At 62.5% G+C, this 13,624-nt stretch overlaps 1 protein-coding gene across 1 annotated transcript; it reads left to right on the top strand.

Annotated features, from left to right (window-relative positions):
• The first annotated feature begins 584 nt into the window (after nucleotides 1-584).
• Nucleotides 585-12,337, top strand: CUX2 (cut like homeobox 2). The gene is made up of 14 exons (XM_075167632.1): nucleotides 585-632; nucleotides 1,395-1,499; nucleotides 2,076-2,267; nucleotides 2,376-2,434; nucleotides 2,594-2,654; nucleotides 2,763-2,850; nucleotides 3,098-3,718; nucleotides 4,689-4,790; nucleotides 5,679-6,454; nucleotides 6,883-7,048; nucleotides 7,593-7,862; nucleotides 8,101-8,289; nucleotides 8,399-8,672; nucleotides 9,734-12,337. Exons 1-14 carry the CDS (start codon nucleotides 600-602, stop codon nucleotides 10,392-10,394), a joined length of 3,597 nt encoding a protein of 1,198 aa, XP_075023733.1. The 5' UTR covers nucleotides 585-599; the 3' UTR covers nucleotides 10,395-12,337.
• The last annotated feature ends 1,287 nt before the right edge of the window (nucleotides 12,338-13,624 follow it).

The raw sequence follows: 13,624 nt of genomic DNA, 5'->3' as shown, positions 1-13,624 counted from the left end.
GACGCAGCGAGGGGGCCGGGGGGCTGCGGGGTCGGCACGGCCGCGGTGCCGCCGGCACGTCGGTGATGCCCGTCTCTGGCAGGGGGCTGCAGGAAGCACAGGTCACTTTGGCCGCTCGGCTGGGGGAGGCAGAGGAGAAGATCAAAGTGCTCCACGCAGGTAGGGGGGCCGGGGCAGGGGTTGCTGGCCTTGGGGGGCCAAGCCCCCACCCACGGCTCATCCTCCTCTTCCTCTTCCCAGCGCTGAAGGCCACCCAGACGGAGCTGCTGGAGCTGCGGTGTAAATACGACGAGGAAGCCGCATCCAAGTAAGTCATTGGTGATGCCCGGTCGTGCCCGGAGGCTGTTGGCGTGCCCGAGGCTGAGCCGAGCCGCCCGCGGCAGTGCCGGGACGTCCCAGCGGCAGTGCCGGGACATCCCCGCGGTGCTGCTAAATGACCTGAGGAGCTGAGATACTTTAAGCGACCGCAGCAGCATCTCAAATCCCGGGGACTCCCTAAACCTGAGGCAGGAGCCTCGCCGGCCGCAGAGGGCTGTGTCCCTTGCCTCCGCGCCGGCTGACGCTTCTCGCTTTCTCATCACAGGGCAGACGAAGTAGCCATGATCATGACGAACCTCGAAAAAGCCAACCAGGTGAGCTGGGAGGTGACTTTCCAGCCAGCGCAGGGCAACGTACCCCGCTCCCCCCATGCCACGCTCAGCCACGGCCCCCCGGGGCTGACGGGCTTCACCCCACAGAGCCTGGGTGCTGCACCCGCCGCAGCACCCCAAGCATCTGCGTGGCCTGGGTGCGTGTCCCCAAAAATGGTACAGGGTAGTCAGGTTCCAGCACTGGCAAGCCTTATAAATGGGGGCTCTGGTTTCCTTCACCCAGCAGCTCCTCTGAACCAGCCTGGTGGGACCCCTGTCCTGTGTTGGGGGTCACTGGTGTGTTTGGGTTCCCACCGGGCTCCGCTTCAGCTGCTGGAGCTGGCATTTGTCACCTCCAGCCTCTCCCGGGTGTTTCAGGGCACAACCCACACCAGTTTCTGGCGTAATTGCTTCTGGTCTTACCTATTCCTATTTATTAGTTTTATTTAATTCTGAAAATGTAGGTACAAATATCCGTAGATAATAAGAGAGGCTTAAAGAGCAATTTGCATGTAAGCACGGCCTTTTGGGTGGAAAAAGGCAGTGTCCTGGAGGTGGGCTGCTGGTGCCCAGGGATGGGGACTGGGAACCGCGGTAGGACGTGGGGAGCCGAAATACATGGGGGGGGCTTACGGTGACGGTGGTGGGAGCAGGATGCTCGGGAGAGGCGCGGGTCGGTGCAGATCCTGGATCCCTGCTCTGCCCTGTGTGGGGTGGGACGAGCTGCGGGTGCCCCGGCCTGACACGCTTTCTGCTCTCTTGCAGCGAGCGGAGGCGGCGCAGAGGGAGGTGGAGAGCTTGCGGGAGCAGCTGGCGGCCGTGAACAGCTCCCTCCGCCTGGCCTGCTGCTCCCCGCCGGGCGCTGCCGGGGTGAGGGCACCCCATCGGGGCCGGCGGCACCCCTCGGGGCCGGCAGCACCCCATCACAGCCGGCAGCACCCCATCACGGCCGGGAGCATCTGTCACAGCCGGGAGCATCCCATTGCACTTGGGAGCACCCCATCATAGCTAAGAGGACCCCATAGCAGCCAGGAGCACCCTAGCATGTTCAGGAGCATCCTGTTGTGCTCAGGAGCACCCTGTTGCGTTCGGGAGCACCCTTTTGCATTTGGGAGCACCCACCATGTTTGGGAGCAAGCCTGGAATGCCCGTGACCGAGGCATTTTTCCACCACGGGGTGGTAGCGTTGGCCATGCCCCACCTGCAGCCCCAGCTCCTACGGGGCGGGGGGACGGGCACCCCGCAGCACCGAGCAGACGTACCTGGGAGACCTGTAAGGGCAGGGGAAGGGTCTGTCACTGCCCACGGCTGCATCACCCTGGGTCCCCGTCCCGCAGGGCTGAGTCCTGGCCTCGCCTGCTCCCCCTGGGACACGGCTGACAGGGAGGGTGGCCCTTGTCCCCGCCTTGGGCAGCCAGGAGCTGACGGTGTCCCCTTTCCCGGCAGGACAAAGTGAACTATTCCATGTGCTCAGGGTCGAGGCTGGAGGCGGCTCTGGCTGCCAAGGACCGGGAGATCCTGCGGCTCCTGAAGGACGTCCAGCACCTCCAGAGCTCGCTGCAGGAGCTGGAGGAGTCCTCTGCCACCCAGATCGCCGAGCTGGAGGGGCAGCTGGCCGCCAAGAACGAAGCCATTGAGGTGCGCCCATGGGGGCTGGGGGCTTGCTGGGGACGGGGGGGCACGGGTCCGGCCATGCGGGGTGTGTGCAGGAGCCGGCTGCGAGGACTCCCCTCCTCTGCTCCGCAGAAGCTGGAGGAGAAGCTACAGGCGCAGGCGGACTACGAGGAGATCAAAACGGAGCTAAGGTATGGCTCGACCGGCATCCATGCCTGCTGCCTGCCTGTCCCCTGGCCGGCTGGGTGCCACCGGCACCCACGGCACACTTCCAGCAGCCGTAACGCTCGGCAGCTTGACGGCAGCGAAAAGCCGTGCCCGCCGAGTCACCCCCCTTGTCTCCCTCCCAGCATCCTGAAGGCGATGAAGGTGGCATCCGCCAGCTGCAGCCTTCCCCAGGCAAGTGCCGCGGCGTGTGCCGACGTGCTGGCCGGGCTGGGGCGCGTGTGCCAGCCCTGCCGCCGGTGGCTCCGCTGCCCTTTCCCATCTCGGCTTGGCTCCCTGCAGAGCATATCGAAGGCGGAGGAGGCCCTGCTGCTGGGGAAGGAGGCTTTCTACCCCTCCCAGAAGTACCTGCTGGAGAAGCCCAGCCTGCTGGCCAGCACTGGTAGGGTCCCCGGGTCCCGCAGCATCCCCGGTCCCACCGGGAGCATCCCTGGGAACGTGGGTGGCAGGGCCAGATCCTGCCCTGGCTGTGGGAAGGAGCCCAGAGCCAGCAGCAGAGCGGGGGGATGGACACGGGGTGGGATGCCACCTGGGGAAACTGAGGCAGGAGATGCTTCGCTGCGGGGCCGTGCCAGGGCCGCTGGCCGGGGGGACTCTAGTGTGTCTCCGTCTCTCTCGTTCATCTCTAGAGGAGGATCACTCCGAAGACGAGTTGGGAAAGGATTCGCTGGGCATGGAGCAGCCGTACCCGTCCCCCCAGCACGCCCCGGCGGACGAACCTGCCTCCCCCACTCCCCTCCCGCCTCTGCCCGGCCCCGGCCTGGCCCCCGACGGCCCCCGGACTTTCTCGCTGTCCCCCTTCCCGGGGGGCGAACGGCTTTCGGGGGACCCCAAGACCCCCCACCTCCCGCCGCCTGCCTACAAGAGCGAGAGTGCCGGGGGGGGGCCGCCCTTCCCCTCCACCTTCTTCGGGGCCAAAAGCGGCACCGCGCCGGCCGCCAGCACCGCCAGCCCGCCCGGCGAGCCGTCCGAGGGCAGCGCCGGCAGCTCTGCCGAGGAGGAGCAGCTGGACACGGCCGAAATCGCCTTCCAGGTGAAGGAGCAGCTGCTGAAGCACAACATCGGGCAGAGGGTCTTCGGGCATTACGTGCTGGGGCTGTCGCAGGGCTCCGTCAGCGAGATCCTGGCCCGGCCCAAGCCCTGGCGCAAGCTGACGGTGAAGGGCAAGGAGCCGTTCATCAAGATGAAGCAGTTCCTCTCCGACGAGCAGAACGTGCTGGCCCTGAGGACTATCCAGGTGCGCCAGAGAGGTGAGTGGTTGGGGTGGCCCTGGCCGACGGCTCCTGCCCCGGGATGCTGCAAGCGGTGCTGTGGGATCCCCTCCCGACGCACCCCGGCAGCACCCCGGCAGCACCCCGGGGTGCCGCGGCGGGGATGCCCGCCAGCCCGTGGTGTGCCGGCAAGACAGGGAGCGGTGCCACACGGAGTCACCGGTGGCCCTCGGGGATTGTCCCCGGCGGTCCCTGGGGCGGGATGGAGCCCCGGCAAATGGTAGCGATTAACAACAACCCGTCGTGGGAGCTGCATCCCCGGACATGCCTTACTCATTTATTCTGACAAGTGCCATTTAATTATTCATTAGGCTGTTTCGTGGCGTATGAATCAATGTGCTCGGGAATATTTCCTTAAAAAAAATAATGAAGTCTTAATGCTGTGGGACCTCGGCGCGGTGTCGGCACCACCGTGAAATGGTAACGCCCCGCCGCCCGTGCGCGCAGCTCCGGGGTCGGCGGCTCCTGGCCCCGTCTCGGCGGTGGCAGCAGTGGTGGCGGTCACTGATGTCCCTGCGGTGCCCCGGGGATGGGGTGATGCTGGTCCACGCATCTGCTGGCGTTTCAACCCGGAGGGCTCCGATTTATCCCCTGGAGCCGATTCAGCATTAACCCTTCGCCTGCCGGAGGGCACGGTGCCAGGGATGGGGGACGTGGTCCCCGCACCCGCGTCTCCGCTCAGCACCCTGCGCACCGGTGGGGAGCGGGTGCCCTCGGATGGGGCGAGCAAGGTGGCCGGGAGATGCCATGCCGGAGGCGAGAGCTGGCAGCCGAGGCTACCGGGGCTCCCTGCGCTCCGGCTAGCAACTAGTCGGGAGTGACATTTGTCTTAAAACCAGCATCCCTAAAAATAACTGAACGTGAGGAGCGGTAAATACTTCCTGATATACAAGCGGAGCTTGTAAAACCAGCGCCGGTGACAAAGCTGTTACCCTGCCTCTTTGATCAGGTAGCATCACGCCGCGGATCAGGACGCCAGAGACCGGCTCTGACGACGCCATCAAAAGCATCCTGGAGCAGGCGAAGAAGGAGATCGAGTCGCAGAAGGGAGGTAGGTGCCGGCGTGTGGGTGGCCCTGGGGGTAACCGAGTCCCTTCCCTGCCCCCGTGGGAGCAGCACCCGAAGGGGTGCCGGCGGCTGGGTGCTGCGTGGCTGCGGGTCCCACGGCACGCCGAAACACCCGCAAAACCGGCAGCGTCCGGCGCGGGGGTCTCTGCCTCCCCTAGGAAAGGGGGGGGCAAGCCCGGCACTCGCGGCACAGTCCTGGGCAGGGTGGCCCTGGGCTAACCTGGGTCCTGAGGTGGCCCAGCCCTGGCGGGGCCAAAATGGGCTTTATTTGGCATTTCTCCTGCTGACACCCATAGGAGTTTGGGGCATGGTTGGAAGAAATGCTGGTAAATACTGTTAGGGACGGAAGACTCTCCATGCAGCGGCGTTTGTACCTGGGCTTTCGGAAACTTTGGTTCTACCCTTTCCTCCCCCCCGCCCCAAAACAGATGAGTAAATGAGGATGCACGATCCATCTGGCACGAGGAATCATTGAAGCAGCTGCGCTCACAGTCAATTACAAGAAATGAAATACATTAAACCAGGTAGTCTGCTGAGAAAGCAGAATCCCGGAGAATTAAATTAGACAGGACGGGTGGAAAAACAGACAGGGAAAACAAACATGTTTGTCTATTGCCATCGTTGGTAATGGGATTTATTTTGCAGTCGTCAAAAAAGAAGCTTGTTTAAAGCTGGGGGTGTCGCAGCTTTTGCTTTGCGGGTGCTGCTGGTCCTTCTTCTGATCTGCACTCGCACGGGGCATCTGCCTGATGGAGGGTGCTCCGAACCAGACTGGGCTAAAATCCCTTTTTCCTTGTATTTTGAATTATGGCCACGTGGTAAAACGATGCGTGCTGCGCCTGGGGGCTCCCCTCACCCCTTTTCTTTGCAGGTGAACCCAAAACGCCGTCGGCATCGCAGGCGGTGGCCAACGGGGCGGGCGGCAGCAGCTCGGAGGATGCCATCAAGAGCATCCTGGAGCAGGCGCGGCGGGAGATGCAGGCGCAGCAGCAGGCGCTGCTGGAGATGGAGTCGGGGGGCAGCGGGCGCCCCGGGGACACACCGCCCACCGAGCGCTCCACGCTGGCCGCCGTCAACCAGAACATCGTCCCGACCTATGTCAAGCAGGAGGAGGGGAGCGGGGCCAGCCCCGGCCCCCCGCAGACGCCTCTCGCCGTCCTCTCGCCCGCCGCCTTCGTCCAGAGCATCATCCGGAAGGTGAAGTCGGAGATCGGTGATGCCGGCTCCTACTTTGACCAGCACTGGGCATCGGAGCGGAGCCTGCTCAGCCGACCCTACACCTCCGTCTCGCCTTCGCTCTCCTCCTCCTCCTCGAGCTACTCCAGCATGGCCAACGGCCGGGGCTGGCCGCGCGGCGAGCCCGGCGACAGCGGTGCCAATGAAGACGAGTTGCCGCCGGCAGACGACGAGCCCCACCGGCTGACGGAGATGAAGGCAGAGGGAGCTGGCGCGGAGCCGGCGGCCGGCGGTCGTCTCTCGTACTACCCCGCCTACGTGCCGCGAACCCTGAAGCCCACCGTGCCGCCGCTGACGCCGGAGCAGTACGAGATGTACATGTACAGGGAGGTGGACACGCTGGAGCTGACCCGGCAGGTCAAGGAGAAGTTGGCCAAGAACGGCATCTGCCAGAGGATCTTCGGAGAGAAGGTACCAGCCGGGAGGAGGGGGGTCTGGTGTCCCCTCTGCTCCGGGGCTCTTGGGTGGCCTCCGCCAGCTCCTTCCAGGGTCCCCGCTCTCCCCGGTGGGTTTCCCCTTGGAGGATGCTGAGTCCTCCGGGTCTGACCCAACCCCAAGCAGTCTCCCAGTGGCCACCACCAACTGGTTGGTGACACTTCCCACCAGGAACGCCCTGTCTTCCTGCAGGGACCGTCCTCCCAGCCCACTGGGTATCCCAGGGGGACCCAGCACAGTCCCAGCACCCGCGGTTGGGGCCAAGGGGTCCGGACGTGCCGTGGGGCCACGAGCGCGGCAGCCTGCTTCCCCTCCCTCGACGCGGGGGACGGAGGGCAGGCAGCAGCCTGGCACCGGGGGGAGCGCGCCCCGGCCCCGGCGGGTGACGCCTGCGCGGTGCCTAGGTGCTGGGGCTGTCCCAGGGCAGCGTGAGCGACATGCTGTCGCGGCCCAAGCCGTGGAGCAAGCTGACGCAGAAGGGTCGGGAGCCCTTCATCCGCATGCAGCTCTGGCTGACCGACCAGCTGGGCCAAGGCATCAGCCAGCAGCCGACCCCCTCCCAGGGTAAGTGCCGCCGCCGCCGCCGTCGTCCCCGCGGTCCCCCCATGTGCCATCAGTGTCCCCAACGCTTCTGTATCTGCCCCACGCATCCTACCCCCGTCCCAGCGCTGGGGAGAGCTGCCCCCAGCACCCCTACCCGCACCCCTTCCATCCCCCTCTGCTCTGACGCATCCAACTCATTTGAACCCCCTTAATTAGTCGCTTAGACGATTTATGGCTGTTACACAGATCCTCAAATGTTATTTTGTCAGAAATGGGTTTTGAAAGTCATCTAGCTTTTAAAAAAAAAAAGGAAAACCACAACAAAAATCCTTGGCTTTGTGCCTGGCGTGAAGAAGTAACTGGGGTTTTTATGTTAGTGTGTTTTCTCTCTAACTATTCCACCGGCTCCTCCCGCTTTGCCGTAGCCACCGGAAAAACTCGGCTGGCATCCCCCCCTCTCCGGAGGGCAGAGCCGCGGGCACCCCCAAAATAACCTTCCTGCTCCCACCAGGTCCCCGCCGCTCTCCCCCCCCGCCGTCCCCGCTGACCCCTCTCCCCCGGTGTCGCGCAGCCAGCCCGGCGGAGCCCCAGCCGTCCCCCTCGCCGCCCCCCAGCCCCGCCGAGCACGAGAAGGGCTGCCAGGAGCCCCTCACCTTGGCCTTGGAGAGCAGCAAAGAAAACCAGCAGCCCGAGAGCCGGTCGACGCCTGCGCTGGGTGGGAAGACGTACCCCAACAGCCAGGGACCCGTGGGCATCCAGGAGATCGTCGCCATGTCCCCCGAGCTGGACACCTACTCCATCACCAAGAAGGTCAAGGAGGTCTTGACGGACAACAATTTAGGTGCGGACCCTCCCCCTGCCCGGGTTTTCGGGAGCTGCTGGTGAGGTTGCATGGATGCGTCACCCCAATTCCCGTCGCCGCAGACTCCCCCCTGGTTCGCTGCGGGTGCTCTGGGGGATCCCAGCACTTTGGGGAGGATGCTGGCTGGGAAACGGGGTGCAGCCGGTCCGTGGGGGGACTGTAGCGCCCGCCCCGCTGCTCTGCCCCGCTCTAACCACCTCTGCTTCTCCTCCGCCAGGCCAGCGGCTGTTCGGGGAGAGCATCCTGGGCCTGACGCAGGGCTCGGTGTCCGATCTCCTCTCCAGGCCCAAGCCGTGGCACAAGCTGAGCCTGAAGGGGAGGGAGCCCTTCGTCCGCATGCAGCTCTGGCTCAACGACCCCCACAACGTGGAGAAGCTGCGCGACATGAAGAAGCTGGAGAAGAAAGGTGAGGGTCAGGGAGATGCAGCCCCCCCAGGTCTGGGGTGCTGGCCAAGCTGGGGGGACTCCCCGGGCTGGGGGGCGAGCGGCGCGCAGCTGGGTCTCCTCTCCCGTAGCCTACCTGAAACGTCGGTACGGGCTGATGAGTGCCGGCTCGGACAGCGAGTCCCCCAGCACCCGCTCCGAGTGCGCCAGCCCCAGCCTGCAGCCGCAGGACCTCAGCCTCCTCCAGATCAAGAAGCCGCGGGTGGTGCTGGCCCCGGAGGAGAAGGAAGCCCTGAAGAAAGCCTACCAGCTGGAGCCCTACCCCTCCCAGCAGACCATCGAGCTGCTCTCCTTCCAGCTCAACCTCAAGACCAACACCGTCATCAACTGGTTCCACAACTACAGGTATAGGTGCTCCCGGGCTTTGGACGTCTGATGGTGCTGTGCCACCAAGGTGGCATTGCTGCTCCTCCTCCAGCCCTCGCGGTCCCTCTTGCCTAGACGGGGAGGTGCAGACCCATGCGTGGTCGCTGGATGTCCCCAAGTGCAGGATTGCGGCTGAAATGCTGCGTGTGCCCTGGCTGGTGGCTGGTCAAGGGGTGTTGACCACCTTGACTGAGTCATGTTGAGCACCTAAAGAGGTTACCATGCTCACGTCTGCCTGCTCACCGGTGCAGAACACCACTTGCCACCAAGCAGGAGCTCCATGATGGGTGGGGGAAAGCCTTATGGATGCTCCTGGAGCACAGGATCTGTCCCCAGAGCAGCCCGGCCCCGGGGAGCAGCACGGGCTTCATCCCTGGGCAGTATTGCAGGTGGACACATGGCTCCTGAATCCTCCCCAGACCCACACCAAGAGCCACCCGCTCTGCCTCAGCGGCCCAGGTGATGGGTTGTGCCCCCTCCCCTATATAAACCCCTATATAAAGTATAAAAAGACGTATAGGTGCTTGTGTTGAGTCTGTGGAGCCTCTGACTCCCCCCAGATGGTCAATATTTATGGGAGCCAGTTGAGGTGTCTCACATGAAACCGTCGTGTGAGGAGTGTGGGGGAGAGCTTGGAGAATCGGGCTTTTTGGTGAAACATTGACTAAACCCATGACCTTTCCCCTCGCGTGGTTCCAGGAAAGCCCTTCCTGCTCTCGGTAAACACAACCACCCTAAAATAAACCTTTGAAAAATGTTATGTATTAAACAACCAAAAAAACCGTAGTGGAAAACACTTGCAAAACTGGGTCAGTTTGGCTGGAAACAGCCCAAAGTCTTGCAAAATCCATTCCCCGGGTTCAAGCGGCAGTGATCTTCCTCTCCTTTAAAAAAAACGTTTTAAAGGCCATTTTACATCTCGAGCGATGTCGCAGATGTCATCATTTTTCTGGCTGGAGATGCTTTTTCAAGACGCGCGGTGCCCGCGACACAGGGCGATGGCTGGCGGTCGCCGACCCTCCGCGGTTGTGTCCCGGCAGGTCGCGGATGCGCCGGGAGATGCTGGTGGAGGGCGCGCAGGACAACGACACGGACCCGGAGCAGAGCGGCGGGGCGGCCATCCCTGGGCGCCGTGCCCCCCACAGCCCCGACTCGGATGCCGAGGACCGTAAACCCGTGTTTGGGGGGGGCGAGCACCCCTGCGCCACCGCGCCCGTGAAGGTGAAGGAGGAGCAGGGGGAGGCGGGCGGCTGGGGCCGCCGGCGGGACTCGCACAGCCCGGCCGGGGCGGCCGAGGGGACCGGACCTCCCCAGGAGGAGCGGGGGGCAGCCCCCCACGCCGCCGCCCCCAGTGCCGGCAGCCTCCCGCGGCGGGGGGGTCGTGCCGGTGCCGCCGGGGGACCCCCGCCACCACCGCCGCCGCACCCCGACAGCTCCCAGTCCTCCGCGGGGTCATCCCGTTGCAGCTTGGAGGTCTCCCCGACATCACCCTCGGCAGCATCCTCGCCCGGCCTCGCCGGCTCGGCCTCACCGGGGCCGTCCTCCGCCGGGCCGGTTTCACCGGCGCTGCCCCCGGCTCCCGGCCCCCGGCTCAGCACCAGCGTCCAGCGGCGCCACGAGAAGATGGCCAACCTCAACAACATCATCCACCGCCTGGAGCGGGCCGCCAACCGTGAGGAGGCCCTCGAGTGGGAGTTCTGAGCCCCCCCCGCCACCCTAAATATATATATACAGACCCCCCCATATATATATATTTTGTTAAATGCAGTGCGCACCGAGAGGCGACAGGCAGCCGGCGCGACGGAGGGGAGTGCCCGTGGAAAGGGGGGGCCCCGCTACGAAGCCGCCCCCCCGCTTTGTTTTAAATGTGAAAAACTGGGAACAATTTTAGAAAAGAAAAGAAAAAAAAAAAAAACAAAAACAAAAAATATTTATAGACCTCTTTTAGATATTTTAATAAAAGGATACTTTGGAATTTATTAACAGCTTAAGCTGCTTTGATATTAAAGATAGCTATAAAATCAAGATGATGTAGCAGTCGTGTCATTAAATGTACACTGAAGTCTTGTAGTTTGCCACTGGATGAGATTAAAAAAAAAAACAAACAAACCCCCCACAGAAAAGACTTCCTGAGCAAAGCCATCAAGAAGCACTATGAGACTGACCAAATCTACTGAACTTCTGCCGAGCGGTTTCCACCTCTGTCTGTAAGACACTGCATCGCTTCTGCCCCAGCCAGAGACTGCGTCATAGTCCCTGAAGACTCTAAAAACCTTGATGCCATCGAGTATGTATTTAGTTCTGGTGGTTTATGTTTTTTGAAACCTTTGTAACACAGAATGTCCCGTGCGGTTGTATATGTTGTAGAAATGTCTGCAATAGCCTTCTGGAACAAGATGTAGCATGGTCCCAACGCCGTCCCTCGCGCTTCCTCCAGCCGGCAACCGGTGGCAGCCCCGATACGGCACGGTGCAGCTCCTGCCAGCTCCCAAAGGAAGAGAAAAAAATAACGCGAAAGCAAAGAAAGCAACCTCTGCTTGCGATCTTGGGAGCGAGATGGGAAGAGGTGCCCGGGTGTGATGCTTGGGGATGGCTCCGGCTCGCTGGGGATGGACATCCGTGGGATCCCGGTTCCCCGCGCTCTGCCATCGTCCATTTGGGAAAGAAAAAGAGATGGAGCCTCCGAGCTCTGCCCCGAGGCACCCAAGAATCATGAGCCGCCTGCTCACGGGGGGCTGAACCCTGCTCGGGGCTGCTCCCGGCATCACAGCCAGCTCTTGCGGCTGAAGCACTTTTTTTTTAGGGAGAGCGCCCGGGCAGGAGGAGCATCTCCTTGCCGCGGCCGTGTCCCCAGGCGGTGGCTGCCGGTGAAGCCGGGATGAGCCCCGGGGTGTCGTGCCAGGCTTCTGCCTGAATTGGGCAAGCTCAGACCTGAATCGGGCAAAACACCATTGAGCTTTGGCTTTCCAGGGCTGACCCGCTGGAAGGGCGCAGGAGCTCAGCGGTGGCACCATCCTGGCGTGCTCCCCGTCACCTCCCCGACCCCACCACCGCCAGCCGGCCTCTGCTAACGAAATGCCTTTAAAGGACGCGGGGTGGCCCATGCTGGGCTGCTCTGCCCTGTCCCCTGCCCGCATGGCATCAGCCATCACCCACCAAGGCCACCGCCGTCGGGAGAGCTCCCCTGCCAGGCTCCGAGGCTATGCATTGACTAATTTTCCACTGTATACATTTTTATCAGAATAGAAGGTATTTTTATATTTGGGTGGTAGTCGATGAGCGATGCTAAAAGCGGCTCTGCGAAGGCACGGCTCTCCTTGCCCGCCTACCCTGCCCCAGCGAGCCCCAGCTTGCCCACGGCCGCTCTTTTCCCTGCCGCCGCGCTGCAGAAGGTTGAGGCGCGACCATTGACTGCTCTTCTCCGTCGTGTGCGAGCGGGAGCTTTAGTGGAACGGGATTCGAGGAAGCACTTAGGATAGTCTTGAACACGGCAATCCTGTTGTATTAAAGCTAGCGGGACATACCGGTCACGTTTTTGTTAGGCTCATGTACTGTACTTCAAAAGTTTCTATGAGATCGATGAACTTTGTTTAACAATTTTGGAAGGAACAAGTTCTGTAAAGAGCCACTAAATACAGAAGTTGGATACGACTCTGGCCTTGGGCTGTGTTTTTTCCGGAGGCGGTCGAGATGGGAGCTCCCCTCGCCTTCGCCCGGCGCCTGGGTTGGTGTTGGCTCCCCTGGAAGTCACAGCCTTGCTTTGGGTTTATGGCGAGAGCTCTCGCTGCATAAACACCTCCCGGGGATTTGGGGCAAAAGGAGGGCGTTAAATGGGGTTAGTCCAGCTCAGGGTGCAATCCTGCCCCGTGAAAGTCCTGTGCTCATCCCTGGTGCAGGTTTGCTCCTGCCCCCGGAGTAACTCAGCATCCTCCAGCGTGAGGTTCGGCTCGGCATTGCCGGATGGTGCCGCATCCTGGCACGGCTCTTCTTCAGAGCCGGCCAGCGCCGGGCAAGTTTGCAGCTTCCGACACAAGGCGGGGGTGTTTGCGTTTGATGAATTAATAAATCCGTATGTTGCGTATCTGTTTAAGCTTGTTTGTCGGCTAACATGTTGGGAAGGATTTATTTTTAATGAATATCTGAACGTCTGGAGAAGCTGGGCCGGCTGCCATGGAAACCGGGATCTTCCTCTGCAGCCGCCTGATGGGGCCGCGTTAACCGTCTGGATGCTGCGGGTGTAGCTGCACCCGGCTGCCCTCGGCGGCACCGCTCCAAAGGCCAAGACGCGTAGCAGGGTGCCGTGCCTGGCCAGGAGCAGGGCTCCATGCTCTGCAGTGCTCTCGGCGAGCGAGTGACCCTGGCTTGGCTTTGTGCCTCAGTTTCCCCAAGAGGAAACTGCAAGACCCCATGTTAGCAAGAAGCTGGAGATGTTTGTGCAGGCAGGGACACGGGGGCACGTTGCCCACTTCCACAAGGGCAGGGTCCCCGGTCCCCGTGTAGCACCGGCACCAGCCCCTGGCTAAGACCCCTTGGCAGGGGCTGGGGACATCTCCCCGAGGGCCAGGGCCACCCAACCAGGGGCATCCAAACTTGGGTGGCATCACGCATTGCTGCCTGTAACCCGGGGTTTGGAGGGATGGTTGTAACACCCCATCGAGCCTGTAACGCACCGGCAACTCACGCCGGGGCACCCAGTGCCATTTTTCACTGGTGAAACTGTAGGAGGGTTGTGCTCCCAGTCAGTCTCCCAGCTCTTTTCCAATGCCCAAACCCCTGTGTTGGTCACCTGTGCCTGGCTGTTCAAGCCGTCATGGAGGGCAGAACCGTGCTGTCCCTGCCATGGGACCACCCTGGCGCTGTGTCCCCTGATGTCCCCAGGGTGGCACCATCTCATCTCATCTCACCTCATCCCATCCATCCCATCCCATTCC

Source organism: Calonectris borealis, chromosome 18 (assembly GCF_964195595.1).
Source record: "Calonectris borealis chromosome 18, bCalBor7.hap1.2, whole genome shotgun sequence".
In the NCBI taxonomy this organism is placed as follows: Eukaryota; Metazoa; Chordata; class Aves; order Procellariiformes; family Procellariidae; genus Calonectris; species Calonectris borealis.
The sequence above is the reverse complement of the archived record's forward strand: the minus strand, read 5'-3'. Positions and strand labels throughout refer to the sequence as shown.

What these genes read in the sequence shown, in the direction of transcription:
- CUX2 (XM_075167632.1), top strand. Translation starts at nt 600, where the DNA reads ATGATCATGACGAACCTCGAAAAAGCCAACCAG. An exon ending in TTCCCCAGGCAAGTGCCGCG is followed by an intron (nt 2,655 to 2,762) that starts GCGTGTGCCGAC and finishes AGCATATCGAAG; the next exon opens with GCGGAGGAGGCCCTGCTGCT. An exon ending in TATCCAGGTGCGCCAGAGAG is followed by an intron (nt 3,719 to 4,688) that starts GTGAGTGGTTGG and finishes CTCTTTGATCAG; the next exon opens with GTAGCATCACGCCGCGGATC.